Source organism: Protopterus annectens, chromosome 6.part0, assembly GCF_019279795.1.
Source record: "Protopterus annectens isolate FY-2018-M chromosome 6.part0, PAN1.0, whole genome shotgun sequence".
NCBI classification, from domain to species: domain Eukaryota; kingdom Metazoa; phylum Chordata; order Ceratodontiformes; family Protopteridae; genus Protopterus; species Protopterus annectens.
The window spans coordinates 1,718,165,055-1,718,184,233 of record NC_056737.1 but is presented as its reverse complement, the minus strand read 5'-3'; the positions used below and the strand labels follow the sequence as shown (position 1 = coordinate 1,718,184,233).

Genomic DNA, 19,179 nt, shown 5'->3' with positions numbered 1-19,179 from the left:
CAACTCCCCATCAATGAATGGGTACCTTTCATGCAGACATTGTAAGGCTTGCACTTCCATTATGAGGCAAAACTTTTTTATACACCCTAACACTGACATAAGATATTATTTTACTCACTATGCTGTCAGACTAAGAATGTTATTTATTTAGCTCAGTGTAGATTATGCTGCTCTTTTTATGCAGGAAAGACCCACTGTTGATTAAAAGAAAGGATGTTAAAGCATTTTTCAGCAATAAGTTTGGGTGATGTTCATAATGCTTTATGTCAACACATTAAAAGCAATGAAGAACATATATTTAATTTTATGGGGTTGCAGGTTGTGAAGTTGAAGGATTGTATATTGTAAATCTGACTGAATACAATGAAGCGAAAGACTCCTGACTTGAATGGTGTTGTACCTCTCAAACCTACCCTGAAGAGCTGAAGAGTTCATTACTGAGATTCTATTGGTTGCCGTTGCTTTTTAAATACTGGTCTTGATGATTTGTTAACCTGTTTCTGTTGTTTTATTAAAGAAGCTATTATTTTAACCATGAGCCTAGTTGTCTGGTGCTTTTCTATTTGGATTTCTGTGTATCAAGGAAGGTGGATAAACACAAGTAGCTACAGATGGAGGGTGAGGCTTAGTAACCAGAGAACTAAATCTACTGGGAACAGCCTACATCCTTAGCTGAAGCATAAGCAAGTGAGTCACAAAGCATACAGAAATATACATCCGGCTTCAGTCAAGGGGACATTTAACCATGTGAAAATCATTTCTCACCCCCAGCAGAAATAATGTGACCACCTTAAGTGTTCATGCACCAAGACTCAAAATTTATAAACAGAGTCTTAACATTGCATAGGTACACAACACATTCTAAAACTACTTTCACCTTGTCACACAATAAGTACACCACTAATATTTAGAAATATTACAGGGTAAGAAAAAAAATATTTCAGAAATGATGTACTTACATTGTAGGTTTTGCAAGCTGCTGAAATCCACCCATGACTAAAAAGTTGCAAACACCATCACAGTATCTGAGCAAAAAATAAATTAAATGTTACAGTACGAAACCAAAAACATGAATCTTGTTTTAATTAACTTTGACTGCATTACTACTACTACAAAAAATAAAAAAAGGTAGGTTACTATCTTTTAATGGAGTAACAACAACCTGTCATAGCAAATACATTTAAACTATAAAATCCCTACTAGTTATGGCACAATATACAGAAAAACATTTTGTGCAGTGCGCTGCCCAACTTATTTAAATTCAAACAGACATGTTTCTACAACTGCGGTGATTCAAGACAAAAGCTTCACAAATTCTTACTCTGGTGTACTTTTTAGTTTACTTATTTGTTAACCGGGTAAGTCTATTGTATACAAGTATACTTTAAAGTCACATGGATAATACAGCCAGTGTACTGGACTCCACAGTCATTTAATGTGTACATTTTAAGCAAATCAGTTACATAATTAAAGCATATAAAATCAGACATATGAATATCCTTGGTCTTTCACTCCAATGAACTGAGTGCTTGTCAGAGTGAATAACTGAATTGTGGTACATTGTTCCACTCATCAAAACTTTAAGATTTTGGATGACCAGAACATTCAGTACATACACGCAGGCAAAGCATGTCTGGGTTTGAGAAACTAATCCCAAAACTTTTAGATATTTGGAAGGTTTTTGGCATTAGAGGATGGGAAAATGTGTGCAACTGTAGGCTGATTAAAATTAGATTAATGACTTTAAGTAAAGGAATGGATTTAGTCTAGTGAATGTGTGTTGGTGCATGCGTCTACGTCTATCTGAAGTGGCTTGTGTAGTGTTACAGAAAGAAGTTTTCTGTGGCAAGGTAGAGGATTAGGGTTAGCATGCATTAGTAAAGTGGCAGAGGGGGTCTGAGTCCCTTCTTCCACCTTACAAATGAGTGCTAAACCTAATATTGCCCCAACTATGCACTTTACATTAGAAAAACCCATTCTGTAACACTTCCACTATTCAGACAAGGTATGTCTGAACATGTGGTGGGATTTGGGTAACTGGATCTCAGACGGAAACGGTTTCTTTTTTGCAACTTTTTTTTATTTTGCAATTTTTTTCATTGTGTTGATTTTCAAAGTGTCAGTATCAATCACCTGACTTTGGATACTTTATAAAATTAGGAATGAATAAACAATATACCCCTAAAAATTATATCAGTGAAAATTTTTCATTTTATGTATACAAGTACCTATTTTAACACTAATTGTGTGAAATTTGAGCAGAGTTTCAAATATCTAACGCAATGAAATAAATTGTTCACAAGCAGCAGTACAAAAATAAGTTACACGTACAAACACACACATCCTCTAATAAAACAGTTAAAGTATAAAACTGCTCAAAATTACACAGGGCATACATTTAAGCATTACAAGACTTGGTTTAAGGTAACAGAGCAACAGCCTTTCCCACCATCACCCCACGACAAGCAGACAGCAATGAAAATGTAAATGGTGGGGTTCTGTAGGGAAATGCGAGCTTCAACTATGAGAGTTAGAGGGGGCAAGCACTGTTTTGGTGTTGCAAAAAGAGAGGATACAAGTTAGAAATAGCCAGAGCCTTACTGTCTTGTTTCCAAATCATATTCATTTCCTCTAAAAATGTTCCCTACCTTACCTGAAGTTTAAGTATTTCCCAGTTTCAGTCGTAGCATATGAAGCACACTTGTACACTAACCTACAGATCATAAGAGGTGCACTGTGGATGGGGACCTGTGAAACCCAAAATGAGCAGTGCTTTGTAAAGACCAGGGATGAAACCAAAGCAACATGTCTTGGTACTGGGAAGCACTGCTAGCATGGAAAAGCAGTAAAAGCTTTTATAAGAAAGATTTAAAACTGACATTTAACTGCGGTGGTGGTGCTGCGGTAGCGTTGTCGCCTCATAGCAAGACGTTGTCCTGTTCGATTCTCAGCTAGAGCGTCTTCTGCGTGGAGGCATACGTGAATGGGGCATGCCTTCGTTGAAGGTTGTGCGTCAGGGCTGGTAACCCGGTACGTAAAAATTCACTACCAATCATTAGTGGACCGGAGTTCCGCTGTGGCGACCCCTAACTGGGAAAAGCCGAAAGACACAAACAAACAATTTAAAACTGACATTTACAGTAAATAAATGCTTCAACATCAAGGTGCAAGTCTATGAAATTGACTTCATTTGCCAATTTTCTCCAGTGAATTCAACCCCCTTCTAATCTATTTTCTAAACTCCTACTTATTTTTATTTATTTTACATTTGTTGACCGGGCTAGTCTAGCTGAATATATGTCCATTTTCAGTAGTGGCCCGGGGAGAAAAGCTCCAAGTGATAAAAAAATGCAGTTTTAACATACATACAGAGACAGTGACATATACAATCAAGATTATGCTAAAAAGGCTATACATAACAAAAAGTTGAGACAAAGGTATATACAGTCAATATAGAAGTTATACTTGATGCACCAAGAGGAATTGAATTCAAAGTGTCTATTGGTTACAGTTCCTGCTTTCATTGGTAGTAAGCAGTATTTAACTAATATAAAATGTAGAATTTAAGAGATGATACAAAATAAAGGAGAAAGGATTAGTCAGGGTTGCTACAAGGGCATAACCAGTGTGATTTCAGGTGTCTTTTGAGTTTTTCTTTAAAGAGCGGCAAGGAAGGAAGTGATGTAAGATCATTAGGTAGTAGGTTCCAGTTTTTACCAGCTGTGTTAGGGAACAGTGAGTCCCCTGCCAAGTTGTTGGACTTACTTATGCTGACTAGTCGTTTATTAGAAGATCGTAATGAATTAAGATTTTTATACGGGATTATAAGGTTTGAAAGTATAGGGGTGTTGTTTGGATGATTTAGGATCTTGTGGGTTATGGTACGTTGAGACAGTTGTAGCAGGTTTTGTAGTTCAAGCCAGCCCAGCTGCTTTAGATTCAGTCAGTGATGGTTTTTTGTATGGGATTACCAGTTGCAAATCTGGCGATGTGATTATAAAAGTTGGCCAATTTGAGAAGATTACTTTTAGACAGTTTAGTATATATAGGGGAGGCATAGAGACGTGTAGAGATAAGATGTGAGTGGGGCAATGGTAGATCTTGCTGCTGTTGTAAGGAATGGCTTAATTCTGTATTGGGTCCCCATTTTTCTGTTGACTGTTTTTATAGTGTTATTAATATGGGTGTCAAAGTTGAGATTGTTGTCTACTGTAATACCTAGGAGTTTGGTGGTAGAGTCAGGGGATATGAGGGTGCCATTATTAGATATGACTAAGAAATCAATACGGGAGGCCCTGCAAGTACGTGTAAAGAGGAGGACCTTTGTTTTTTTGGGATTGAGGAGGAGGCAACGTTTTGAGAACCAGGTCTTCAATGTGTTAAATACTTTCAGGGTTAGGGATTGCAGTTCTGATGCAGAATTGGCTGAACATATGAGCGTTGAATCGTCTGCATACTGTATGCAGGTACCTTCAGGAATAACTAGGTATAGATCATTGATAAATACTGAGAATAGGAGAGGTCCTAGAATGGAACCTCGAGGGACCCCGAGGATTACTGGTAGGCGGGAAGAAAGACTATTCTCCCAGAGCACTGCCTGCTGCCTATTAGTAAGGTAGGAACTAAACCATTGTATAAGTCTGATTGCTAAGTGAAAGAGATTTCAGGATATTTATAAGTATATGGTTTACTTGCAGTCATCTCTACTGGCAAAATCTTTCTCCATTCCCATGCAGGCTTAATTCTTAGCATACTTTGTTATTTTATGAATGTAATATTTTGTATGGTTGCTACTCGCCTTAAGGACCTGGATCCAAAATCCTACTCTCTCCTTATTTCTCACACTTCCCTGTTTCATTACAATTGTTTTTCACTTTGATTTATTACCTTATGCTTGCATTATGCATATGAGCCTTAACTGCTTAACTCAAAGCATCCATTCAAATTAGTTAATCCTAATCTACCTTGCTCTATGGGAGGATCAACTTAAGCCACTTGACTCTTGCTTTGTTCCCTTCCCAACCAAATTCCTTCAACTCTTTGTCTAAAACTTTTCCTCTGGTCGATAAAACTATGCCTAACCTGTAAATAAAATTAAAGGGATTAAAAAAATGTCCATTGCCTTTAAGATACAATCTAAATCCATAACAAAGAGTGTTTGGTTTCTAAATGTTTGTATTATGTTTTGTTTAACCTCTTACCATATATCCTTAGCTGCCACATCAGAATCATCTTTAATCTACAAACCTAAATACTTTATTTCATCCTATCCCCATAAATATGGGCATTGTTGAACCGATTTGTGCGCTCGTTCCTAGTTTATCGCTATAGCCTTTGTTATACATTCATTAAAGTTGTACCTTAAAAAGACTGGAATTTGTGTCTTAATGTTTCCCAACAACAAAATATCTTTCTGTATTTTTCAAGTACCACTTAATACCTACAAATAAAGCTAACTTTTCCTGATTACCACACCATTTATTTGCCTTAGAGTTACTTACTTTCCTTGTTAATGGCTCTAAATATAAAGCAAATTCAGGGAAAAGAAAACACCTCTGCCTTGCTCCTCATTTCAAACACAGCTTGTCAAAGAACCCTTTCACCTTCTTACCTCCTATTCTTCAAACATTCTCCTAATCAGCCATGTTATTCTGTCAGGGAATGCAAATGCTACCACTGCCCTGCTCATAAAATCACAGCTGACTCTAGTGAATGCTTTTCCTGTATCAAAATATAGAGGCACATTTTCTTACAGTCTGCTTCACTCTTAACCATAATTGTTCTATTAATGTTATCAAATGTTGGTCTCTTCTCCACAATACCATACTACTCCCTGTCTACAAAATGCAAGCGGCCTCAACACCCTATCCCTATATTCTGTCTCCTACAAATTGCTGATGCATAGCTCAAAAGGCATTTTCAGACCCCTCTCTGATGGATCTTTTGCATATCTAGAAAACAAACAGCACGAGTTACCCACTCTGAAGACTTAAACTTTACCTGTAATATAAACAGGGCCTGCTGGACAGACAGGTTTGTGTCCCACAGAGTACCCCTTGTCTGGAACAGTTTCTTCATCTATGTGAAGCAGAGCTACTCCCTAACCCAGTTCAAGTGTAACTTGGACAAACTGGATGGGGGACAGGAAATTCATCCTTGGTTAGGCACCTATGTCCCTAATAGACACAGGCATTCTGTAAATGGTTCACCTCCCTGGTGCCTGCTTGCAAATGTTTCACTTCTCAAGCCCCTGCTTACACTTATCAAGGGTAAAATAACTTTTAAGAGATTTGGGATGAATGGCTAGGCTTAAAAAGGCCCCTGTGGTCATTAGCCTAGTAAACACCTATGAACCTAATTTGGCAACACCTTTGTCAAGTCTAATCTCGTCTATTCATTATCCTTTCTTTACTGTTATAAATATTCCATTTACAGCTTTTGTGGAGGACATCATAATTACTTTCAATACACTGAGAATATTCCAGAAATAAAACAAAACAAAGCTGCACAATGAGAATCAAAGGCCCTTTCGTAGAAATAACTTACAAAATCCAGACAGACAAATGAAAGGGTCACCACAGCATAAAACAGAAAGTTTAATATAACATAAACACAGGATTACTGCTTTTGGAAGTAAATTCCTTCATCAGATTCACAAAAGAATACTTAAAGCATAGATTTTAAATATAAAATTTAAAAATCATTACACCAATCAAAAGCACAAAATCATCACAATCAGATTCAAGTCCCACCCCATAAATAATACTGCATGCCAAAAGATTGTTTCTCCTTAAATTCTCCCAATCCCCATAATAGTAGTTTTAAGTAGAATATAAATACATAATAAAAGTCAGATAAGGTCCACGTGGGGTAAATGCCCCTAGTAGCAAGCACTGTAGAATAATACCAAACGTAAAAACTAGGAGCAAAACAATGAAGGGTAAACAATCCTCTCGTTCAATTGGCATAAATACTGGAACAGCAAAACAAATGGCAAAAGTATCAGTCCTTTGTTCTTAAAGTAGAACCAGATTTATTGCGTGCACATAAAACAACGGTGGTTAGCTTTTAAACGCTTCATCAGACCAATTGTTACACTCCTTCTAGCGTTTAAATATATTGAAAGGCGGGAACCAACCTTGAGGACTGAAATTCTTAAAGATATACATACAAAATTAACATTATTAAAACTATAAAATTAAAACCATCTGTGTAAATAAATATAATATTCTGCAACTTTTTTAAATACATATCTTTCATACATGACATGGAAAATATTCGAGATGTTCAAAATACAATCATTCCTAACAAGTCTTTGCTGTGTCATATTGTTAAATCCTGTGACTTTCTACCACATAGACTAAACATAAACTCTAGCACTATTGTTCATAGCTTGTCAACAGTAATAAAAGAACAATCTCTCCAAATCAGAAAGCGTCACATTATGCATCTGACCCTACACTTTGTCATTTCTAAAAAATGTATAATTGATGCAAACTCGGATGCATATTAGAATTTTAATGCTAGGATATACAAAACAATTCTAACTTGCAGAAACTGGTTCTCTCTCCATTATAAAGGGAAATCCAGATACTCTTATCTTGTCAAAGCGAAACTAAAATAAGGATCTCGATTTTGAACATTTAAAAACATTTGTATATACTTTTATAATTTTAAAACTACGTTTTCAATCTTCTCATTTTCAGATATGGTCTGATGGGTACTCTCCCATTCAGACCAGGTGGCATATCTGATCTGAGCTTGATAATCCAGTTACTCTCTTTAGTTTCGGTAAGGGGACATTAACTAACCCTAACCTTACCGAAACTAAAGAGAGTAACTGGATTATCAAGCTCAGATCAGATATGCCACCTGGTCTGAATGGGAGAGTACCCATAAGACCATATCTGAAAATGAGAAGATTGAAAACGTAGTTTTACAATTATAAAAGTATATACAAATGTTTTTAAATGTTCAAAATCGAGATCCTTATTTTAGTTTCGCTTTGACAAGATAAGAGTATCTGGGTTTCCCTTTATAATGGAGAGAGAACCAGTTCCTGCAAGTTAGAATTGGTTTGCATATCTAAGTACCAAAAATCTTAACAAGCATTCGAGTATGCATTAATTATACATCTTTTAGAAATGACTAAGTGTAGGGTCGGATGTATAATGTGACGCTCTTTGATTTGGAGAGATTGATCTTTTATTACTGTTGACAAGTCACGAAAAATAGTGCTAGAGTTTATGCTCAGTTAATGTGGTAGAAAGTCATAGGATTTAACAATACGATACAGTTAAGACTTGTTAGGAATGATAGTATCTTGAACATTTCGAATATCTTTCCATGTCATGTATGAAGGATGTGTATTTTTAAAAGTTGTAGAATATTATATTGATTTATATAGATGGTTTTAATTATGTTAATTTTGTATGTATACCTTTAAGAATTTTAGTCCTCAAGGTTGGTTCCCGCCTTTCAATATATTTAAACGCTAGAAGGAATGTAACAAATGGTCTGATGAAGCGACAAGCGCTAACCACCGTTGTTTTATGTGCACGCAATAAATTTGGTTCTATTTTAAGAACAAAGGACTGATACTTTTGCCATTTGCTTTGCTGTTCCAGTATTTATGCAAATTGAACGAGAGGATTGTTTACCCTTCATTGCTTTGCTCCTAGTTTTTACGTTTGGTAGAATATAAATACATGCCATATTTATCATTCCTCCTGCCAACAACCCCTTACTACTACAAATATATCACTACTGTCTTTTTCCCCTCTTCTGTCACTATTACAAACCCTCTTGCAATAAGTATTAGCCCCCCCCATTTCCTTTGCTCAGAGAGTCTACCAAATCTCCACTCAAAAATCTTGTCTTTTCACATGCTCATTTCTATCCAAATGCATCTCCTATAACACTGCTATCTGCAGCCTGCATATCTTAATATAGTTCAGCAATCTTTGCTTTTTGTCAACACTTGTAAGGCCATTTACATTCCATATTAATATTGGCAAAGCAGCCATTCTGATCCTCCCACATATTGTACATGTCAGTTCTTTTGAATAAACAACATGCAGCTTACATGTGCACCCAGTTTGGTAGGCTGATACTCTACGTAGTTGCTTCTCCTCGTCACTATTTTGAACCTGCAATACCCTCTTGTACTCCCTGAATGGATGCCTACCAGCAGATTACATTTTAACTTATTTACAACCTGGTAACTGTCCTAGGGACTACCAAACTAACTAGCAGTATGGTACTTCTAACAACCTACACTCTGATGAACCCTTCCCATGATGTAAATCTTCAGCAGCATTACAACTCCACTGAAGTTACTGTCTGTGCATTTACAGAAATAGGTAGCTATCCAAGTACTTCCATTACTGTTAATATTTCTTGTTCCAGTACCCCTACACTAACTGCACAGGTATCTAAAATGCCACAGAGTCTAATGACCATTCTTGCCTTGCCAGCGTCTTCCCTCCTGCAGCACCAACTTTCTCCAGGATGGCCACACTAGTCATTCTTGGAGCAAATCTGTAGATACCCATCTAAGTAATCTAGTTTATGTTTAAAGGAAGACAGTGGGTTGGCACTGCTTAACACACAGAGAAAACTTATTCCAGACATTTTGGAGGTGCTAGCTTATAAACCTGTCCCCTCCACCATGTTTTATTTATTTGTTGGTAAAGATTTATGTCCCTAGTTTTAATGTTGCTGGAGATATTGAACTTGCACAGAAACAGGAAGTCCAATACAATCAGGTCTACAGTGGCACAGTGAATGAGTGAGACTGAGGTACCCCCACAAAACTCAGAAACTGAGTAAAGGGATAGAGATTCTAGCCAGTCGTTAGCTCAGGGACTTTAGGTCTGTGAAATTCCTGGTTAGGAACCTTTGGGTTTTAAGTGTTTGTAATGTTTAGTGATACATGCAATGTACTCAATAGCTAGCCTGATCAATGCTGATAAGGAAGTGAATACCTTTTTAGACCTTGATGCAATACCTTTGGCAATTAGCTGGTCTAAATGAAACGATTACCTGATAGTCAAAAGACAGGTAGCTATCAACCCAAGCACCAAGGTCCCTAACTACATTTTTGTTTTGCAGAGATGTACTGTCCTTAGACAGTAAGATCAGCAGAGGGATCATATATTATGGGTGATGACACCTAAATTTTTAGCAAGTTGGTTGGGTCCATTTTAGTATACTACGAGTTTACTAGGGAGAGTTCATTCTGGAGGATTTGGGTATCAAAAGGCAACGTAACAACCCCCAGTTTGCAACTGTCTGCAGACATTGTAAGCAAGAGGTCTTACCTCTCTGCCTGGAGTTGTGAGAAGCATATACTAAAATGGACAGGTCTCAGCACAAAGACCTAAGAGAAACTGCTGGGTCACTTTCATACATTCTGATGAAACACCTGCAACTAACACTGTGTGCATTCTGCTCCTTCAGTCATTTATCCATCTTACCACATATAGGTTAGTTTTAAAGGATTTAGCTTTTGTATGATGCCAAAGGCCTTACCTAATTCAAGATGCACACCAGAGCCATTATCTACATGCTCCGTAATCCTTTCAAGGTCTGTAGTGTTTACTGGTATGAGATGACTGGTTGTTTTTTCTAGAAAGGCTCTGGAATCAACATATTTGAAGAAAGCACCACAGGAGGATATTGCTCTGGTGGAGTGTACTTTCACAGGTGAAGTCAAGAATCTGCCACAGTAGTAATAACAGATGGAAATGGATTTTGAGATCAACTGGAAACTAACTGTTTTGAAACCAGACTGCCCAACTTACCATCTCAAAAGGAGACAAAAAGCTAATCTTTTGTTTCCTAATGTCTTTTACCTTATCAAGGTAGAATATTTGCTGTCTGTGCACACTCAACATAGATGCCTGTCACCTCTGTTTTGTGGGTTTATTTAATTTATCTATCTCTGTTTACAGGGAAAATCCAACTGGGAAATACCCATTTTTAGCACAGGCCCACGGAGAAAAGCTTCATTTGCTTACTAAGTTCCAGTTAAACATGGTAGCTATGTTTTTATTTACATGTATACATTCCATGATTTCACAGAGGTGGAAGCTACTAAAGCGAATGCCCATGTGCAACTTAGTGCATTGTACAGGCAGCAGTTATGTAGAATAAAGGTAGGTAAATGCACAGCCTGACTGCCAGATAATTTGACCAGCTTGGGCAAGAAAGAAGGGTTAACCCTCAGGGAGACCCCTATCCTTACGGAAGATGAGGAACAGAGGAATAGCCATAACAGCCTGAAGGTCAGAAACCCTTCTGGTTCAACTAAAGGCCCCCCGGTAAAATAGTTTTCCAAGTAAAAAAAATGCTAGGAATGCAGATTTGATCCCCCTTTTGTTAATACACCACATCACTGTGGAATTGTCTGTAAAAATCCTGAGGGGGGCCTTGGTGGTGCCAAACATGAAAAAAACACCTGAAAGGCTTGAATAAGATGACTTTTTTGACACTGATGTGCGCTCTCATGTGTGTGGGGGATCACTGGCCCTGAACTGATGAAAAGCCTATCCAAGCTCCTCAAGCCAATCTATTGCATTTGTGTACAGTCCTTCATTGGGAGTGGATGGGCAAAAGGGAAGGCCCAGATTTAGCTGCATCTGGACTATCCATCACTGCAACACTTTCTTCAGAAAGTGCAAGAGTGGGATTTGTTAGTCTGGCAGATGATAGTGCGGAGACCATAGGGATTTCAAGTCTTTCTCAGCTGTAGCTTAGCAAAAGGTACCATTGGAATGGTTTCTCACATGTATAGCAGGGTTCTCAGAATCGCCCTTGCAGTAGCAAATGGAAGGTGGAGACTGCCTTTTTCCCACAAGAGAAAGTAGTCTGTCATCAGCCAGGTATCCAGTCTGCAACTCATGAAAAATAAAGCCTGGGAAGGTGTTAAGGAAGATTTTTGGAAAATGAGAGTGAATCCCAGTCTCTCCAGAAGTGAAACTGATAAACTGAGATACAGATTTAGGGTGTCTTGACAGAGGGAGCCTAGATAAGAAAGTCAGCCAGCAAGGGAAAAATATGAATTCCTTGACTTCTGTAAAAGGCAAGGACTAGGGTGAGGCAATTTCAGACCATGGGAGTAGTAGATAAACCAAAGGGCAAAGCAAAGAACTGAAAATGCAATGAACAGGCAGAGACTGAGGAATTTTCTTCATGTTGGGTGAACATGGATGTGCAGATATGCATCCTTCAAGTTATAGGACTGAAACAACCTGGGTAACAATGAAAGGAAATAGAGTTTGCAGTGACAGCATCTTGAAAGATGGTGCCTTCAGAAAGTTGATATGGAAAAGCCTGGATGGGTTTCCATGTACCCTCTTTGCTGCGGACCAAAACAATTCTTAAATAATAAAATAATAGTTTTCTTCTTAGACGATGGGGTATCACAGGGTCTATGTTGCCTGGTCGAGGAGACCATGTAAAAAAGGAGGAAGTAGGTGCATTTGATTGGAAGGTGAAGGAGGAATACCACCCCCCATGATGGAGTTTCACTTGAAGATGCTTTGCAACCTTGTTGACTGACAGATAATACCCATTTAATGTACTGATGAATTACCAGGCTGGAAGGAACAAAGTTAGCCTTTTTGACAAGGGAATTCTTGGACCAAGGAGGAAGAAAATGGCAGCAGATAGTCAGGACTATTTGTCAGGAAAGAGATTTCTACACTTGGTGTTCGTGCTAGGTTTATCAGGAAATCTTTTACTGGGCTGTTTCCTGCCCTTCTTAGAGGTTTTATGATGCTTGGGAACAAAATAAATGGTTTTAACCAAGTAATTCCTTTGATACCCCAACAAGAATGTGAGAAAAATATGTTTAAAGTCCTGTGCAATTTTGCCCTTTTCTTGCAGAGTTTTGAAATGTTCTGCTGCAGAGGGTCCAAATAAAGATCTTGGTGAAGGGGAGAATCCAAAAGGGTGGTTGTAACATCCTCTGGGAGGGACTGTAGCCAATAAGGCAAGTAAATCTGCTAACAACACATCTAGTAGCAGCAGCCCGGGAAGAAGCCTTTGGAACATCATAGCTGTATTTTATGGAATGCCTAGCAACTTGTCCATGCACAGAAATTGCTTGTTGCTTAGACTTAGATGATTCAATGTTAGCCACAGTCTTACTTAGATCCTCTAAAATGGGCAAATTATTTTGTCATTTAAGTTTGGTAATTTAAAGCTCTGAAAGTAAGTGTGGCAGAAGTATAAACTTTCTACACATACCTGCCCATGGCCCTACTGCCTCTGTCAGACAGCAAAACATTAGCAGCTGGCAGAAGCTTAGTAGGTTTGTCAGTAGAAATTGAGAAAGCCTGGAGAATCTGTTAACAGATTTTTGTAAGGGAACTTAAGGTCCTCATGTATTTTACAAAACCTATCAGGCTTCTTTGGTGCTGGAGTTCTGGACCCTGGAATCATGAGGGTTGCCACCTTTTCAAATGCCCAAAGTGGGAAATTTTTTGTAGAAATGTCAGATTTTGTGGGAGAAAACATACCCCTGACCAGTACAAAGGATAGTACAAAAGGATAGAACTTCACTTTTTACCAAAATAAATGCGTATTCTTGTAGTATTTGAGTTGCTTATGCCATTTCATATAACATTTAGGTGTTTCAGATAAAAAAAAAAAACTGTTTTATCCAACTATTAAAGAAAACTTAGGAAATATGTTTGTCCTAAAATCTCAGGACATTTGTCATTTTTTTGATTTTTTCACAGGACACAACTGCCCAAAGAGGGACTGTCCCTCGCAAAGGGGACCAGTGGTAAGCCTAGGAATCATAAAAAACAGAAGTGGACACAAATGCATCCAAGAAAGTCCCCAAGACTGGTGGGAGTGGAGAATATGTAGAAGCCTTTACTTCTAAGCAAGTTATACTGTATTGTTGTATGCCTGGCACTTGCTTGGATTCCCAGTCAAAATGCTGCATCATTTTCCTTTCAATTTTCCCAAAGGAGATTTCCTCAATGGAGGAGTCAAGGGACAAAGTGTGCTAATCTAATCACCAGAAACAAGCTGACTTGGAGAATGGATCTGTGATGAAAATGCTAAAGAAACTTCCTCAGAATCAAATTCCTCCCCCTCAGATAAGAATTCATGCCGTCGCTTCTGCAAGGGGGGGGGGGGGGGTAGGAGTTGAAAAAAATGACGGGAGTTTCAGAGAAGAGATGCCCTTATTATAGGCTCTGTGAGAATTCAACCCATTCCTTTTCTGGAGATGTCAAACATTTTCAGAAAAACATTTTTAGTTTTCGGTTTCTTTTCCTTAGGGATGATGTCTACCCCTATGATGTGCATCAGGTCAGAACCCTGGTATACCTCAATCACAGTTCTGGGCCCCCTTCTCAACTGTACTGGTATAAGCAGACTTGTCAGAGAGTCAGACACCATACCAGTCTCCAGTGGGGTCACAGTAGCAGGTGCCTAAAAAGAAGTCAGATGTACTGCAGATTTCTACAGCATCTCAATGGGTACATCCAGAAGCACATTAGGCAGCAGACCACTCAAGATGAGCCTTTTTGAACTTCTTGTTCGGTGCAAGTGGGACATCCCAACCAGAGAGTTCTGCCACCTTGGTTTGTGCAAGGTGCTTCAGATGTTGGGTTTCCAAGTATTTATTTAATAAAGTAAGTAGAGTACTGAGGGTTTTAGGAACAAATTGACAGATTTGACAGTTTCTGTAATCATATTCAGCCCTTAGAAAAAATAAGCATTAGAAGTGCTGGTCCTTATAAGTAATCTGCCTAGCACAGTCCCACTTGCCTCTCTCAACTAACATTAACAAATCTTTCAATGAAAAAATAAGACAAATACAGTTTCTCAATGTCGCTTGTCTAGTCAGGATGAAGACGACGAACATTGTGAGCTCTATTCAAGCAGCTTTATTATGTACAAACACATTATAAATGAAGCTAAATAAATTTAACTTGTATACAAACTAGCTGTCTCATGCACAGATGTTCACACTCTGGCTGTACTCACAAAATGGCACTGAAGCTAGCATGTGCCTGATATTTACATGCATGTGCCTGATATTTATATGCATATTTACACGTCTTAGAAATGCTTCTTAAAATGTACAACACATGTTACTCTACATCCTCTGTCTTTGAGAAATGAGTCATGCTATATTGACAACACTGACTAACACACAATTGATACAAAATAATTTTCATCATGCAATTATACAGAACTAGATACATATATACAACTACGTCCAGGTTGCTGTGTATTTCACATTGGATTCGGAAATACGGCCAAATCATGTGAGACAGAAATTGGGATTAGGTTTAGCAACTGGGATCGTCTATGCTGAATATTCAACCTTAGGCAAATCAGGAACACCTACAAACGGTAGTGGGAGTTAAGACATGTTCTGGAACAGGAACACTCTGAAATGCTCTGAGATTTAGAGTCTGTATCACAGTAATGATGCTGCGATATTAGTTCTGATACACAAAGAGGTCATCTACAATTTCTCCTGTACTCCACACCTTTCAACGGATGAAGAAATTTGCTTGATTTGTCATAAAGTACAGTTTTGTACCTACCATAAATGTAGATGTTCGAGTGTCTTCACTGCTGCAGTCATTACACATAGGTTATCCTGTCGTCAGGCGGTCCTGCAGTTGGCCAGAGTTCCAAAGTCTTGGTCCGGCGTCAGTTGCTGTCGCCTCTTCCCTGACGTCAGTGCGCCAGGGGTATATAAGATGCAGCCGATGCCATTTTCTTCAGTTTTTCTTGCCCCAGATGTCAGGTGCCTCCAAATAGGTAGGCAATACATATTGCTAAAAAAGCATACATTAAAAATAACACCAAAAGGTTCAGCTACCAGCAAATACACCACATAGGCAGTATAGGGTAGAAAAGTGTAGATAAGGCCTAGTTAAGAAAGAGGGGATGGAGGGAGGGTAACCTGGACTGCAGCAGTGAAGACACTCGAACATGAAGTGCGACATCAGCCGAGGCCAGACCCAGACTTTGGAATCCGGCCTACCGAAGGGCTGCCTGAGGCAGGACAACCCATTTGTTATGACTGCAGATGCATCCTTGAAGGACATCCTGGACTGCAGCAGTGAAGACACTCGAACATCTACATTTATGGTAGGTACAAAAAGTACAGTTTTGTACCTACCATAAATGTAGATGTCCGATAGATATGCAACTGCAGTCATAACATATGGGTTGTCCTGCCTCAGGCAGCCCTCGGTCGGCCGGATTCCAAAGTCTGGGTCCGACGTCGGCTGATGTCACATTTCTCTCCGACGTCAGAGTGGCAGGAGTACATAAGCATCAGCCGACGCCATCTTCTTCAGTGTTTCTTGCCCCAGATGCCAGGTGCCCTCCAAGGAAGGCTGTAATCAATTTGGAAGAACAAAAACAGGTTTTCAGACAAATAAATAAGTAATAAACAGATACACCACAACAGATATCCCCAGCTAGGATAACAGGGAGAGGAGTGGACCCAAGGAATAGAGGGGAAGGAGGGAGGGAAAACTCGACTGCAGTTGCATATCTATCGGACATCTACATTTATGGTAGGTACAAAACTGTACTATGTCCTTCAAGAATGCAACTGCAGTCATAACATATGGGTTGAATACCATAGCTTAGCTGGGGGAGGTGGAATGCTCTAAGAAAAGGATGGTGTAGCTATCAATCCCTGCAGGACTGCCGAAGCAAAGCCTGCTCTGGATCTGGAATATAAAGGGAGGTTGTAGTGTTTGGAGAATGTATGCATGGAGCTCCATGTAGCAGCTTCTAGAATGTCTTTTGTAGGCACCCCTCTTAAGAATGCTGTAGAGGTGGCTGTAGCTCTGGTAGAGTGTGGTCTGACATTGGCTGGTACACTCTTTCCATGGAAGGAATAACAAAATCTGATGCAATGTCCAATCCATTTTGAGATAGTCTGTTTGGAAATTGCTTTTCCTTGTACTCCAGGGGCGTAAGCTACAAAAAGCTGATCAGACTTCCTATTGGCCTTGGTTCTGTCCAGGTAGTAGCGAAGTTGTCTGTGAATGTCCAAGGTATGCAACAGTCTTTCCCCTTTGTTCTCAGGATTGGGAAAGAAAGTAAGCAGGTGAATTGTGTAATTTAAAGAAACCCTAGATACCACTTTTGGCAGAAAACTAGGGTTGGTTCGTAAGGACACCCTGTCTCTATGAAAGGTTATGAACGGTGGTATTGCCATTAGGGCCTGTAGTTCCGAAACCCTTCTTGCTGAGGTAATTGCCAACAGGAAAGCTGTCTTCCATGAGAGAAATTGTAAGTCCACAGAAGCTACTGGCTCAAAGGGGGGTAGAGTCAGTTTTTCTAGGACAAAGTTGAGGTCCCAAGCTGGTACTGGGGCCTTTCTTGGTGGCTTGATATTCTTGATTCCCCTAAGAAATTGCCTTAACAAAGGATGTGAGAACACAGGTGGATCAGTGTTGTATCTAGCTGAAATAACTGAAGCATGTATTTTTATAGAAGAATATGAGAGTCCATTCTGTAGCATATCCGCCAAGTATTCCAGGATGAGTGGGATGTTCAGTAATGATGCATCATGACCCTTGCTGGTATTCCAAATGCTGAATCTCTTCCATTTTGCTGAATAAACCTTTCTGGTGGCTGGTCTGCGGGCTTCTGTTAATATCCGCTGAACTTCCTTGGAGAGAGATAGATTGAAGTTATTCATGGAATCTCCCAAGCTGTTAGCTGGAGCGTCTGAATGTTGGGATGTACTGTCTTGAAGTTGTTTTGAGTCAAAAGATGGGGCCATTGGGGAAGGGCCCATTTTTTGTTGTGGCATATGCTCCGTAGTAGTGGGTACCAGTGTTGTCTTGGCCAGTCTGGAGCTATTAGGATCCCCTTTGGCTTTTCTGCTTTGATCTTTAGTAGTACTGTGGTCATCAGTGGCAGAGGTGGGAATGCATAAATTTTTAGGAAGTTCCAGTTGAATGAGAGAGCATCTGTTTTCCATGCTTGTGGATGATATGTCCTTGAACAGAACTTGAGGTGGGAGGCAAATAGGTCTACTTCTGGCCTGCCCCATGTCGAGGTGAGTCATATGAAGATTTCTGGATGTAACCTCCACTCGTGGGGGTCTAGGAAATTCCTGCTTAGGCTGTCCGCCAGCACATTGTCTTTGCCTGGAACAAACTGGGATTGCAACTGTATGTTTAAGCTCAGTGATTTTTCCCAAAGATTCATTGTCAGTCTGCAAAGGGGATAAGAATGGGTGCCCCCCTGCTTGTTTATGTACCACATGACAGTGGTGTTGTCTGTCCGTATTAGCAGGTGGCCTTGCTGAAGTTGTTGTCGAAAGGCCTCGATGGTATGCATTACTGCCAGCATTTCTTTTTGGTTGATATGCAGATGTGTTTCCTTTGGAGACCATTGTCCTTCAATACATCTGCCCTCCATGTGCGCCCCCCATCCAAGGTCTGAGGCATCTGTGGTCATGGTCTGTGTTATTTGAGGTTTTTTGAATGACATACCTGTGTTTGCCTGGCTTACCGAGGCCCACCATAGAAATTCCTTTTGTAGGCATGGAATGAGCGGTATGGTTGTCTCTAGGTTGTTGCTGTGTTGAGACCATAAACTTTTTAGGTACCATTGAAGCTTTCTCATGTGTAGTCTTGCTAATGGAACCAGGAGAATGCAGGATGCCATGTAACCCAGGGCCTGTAGGAATCTCCTTGCAGTCATCTGGGTGAGTTTTGCCAAACCTTTGAAATAATGAGTTAACTTCTTTTGCTTGTCTCCTGTTAGGTAAACCATTTGAGAGGTTGTGTCTAGATTGGCTCCTAAGAAGGTTATTTGCTGGGATGGCTGAAGTCTTGACTTTTGGAAGTTGACTGTGTATCCCAGAGCTTGTAGCAATTGTATGACATAATCCAAGTTTTTTGTCAAAATCAGTTTGTCGTCCGCTTGTATGAGGCAGTCGTCCAGGTACGGGTAAATTTGGATCCCCTGGAGCCTGCAATGAGCAATTACTGAAGCCAGGCATTTTGTAAATACTCTGGGCGCAGTAGATAAGCCAAATGGCAATGCTGAGAATTGATAATGCTCTGGCCCTGCAAGAAATCTGAGGTATCTTCTGCAGCTGTGTCTGATAGGGACATGCAGGTATGCCTCCTTGAGGTCCAGAGTAATCAGCCAAGACCC

General features: G+C 39.5%; 1 protein-coding gene across 2 annotated transcripts in view; it reads right to left on the bottom strand.

Annotated features, from left to right (window-relative positions):
* Nucleotides 1–19,179, bottom strand: part of ALS2 (alsin Rho guanine nucleotide exchange factor ALS2) — a 2,167,716-nt gene that overhangs the window by 1,335,937 nt on the left and 812,600 nt on the right. For both annotated transcript variants that reach the window (XM_044075110.1, XM_044075111.1), the window contains exon 12: nucleotides 960–1,025. In XM_044075110.1, coding sequence (XP_043931045.1) covers nucleotides 960–1,025 — 66 coding nt within the window. The remainder of the gene's footprint in view (nucleotides 1–959; nucleotides 1,026–19,179) is intronic.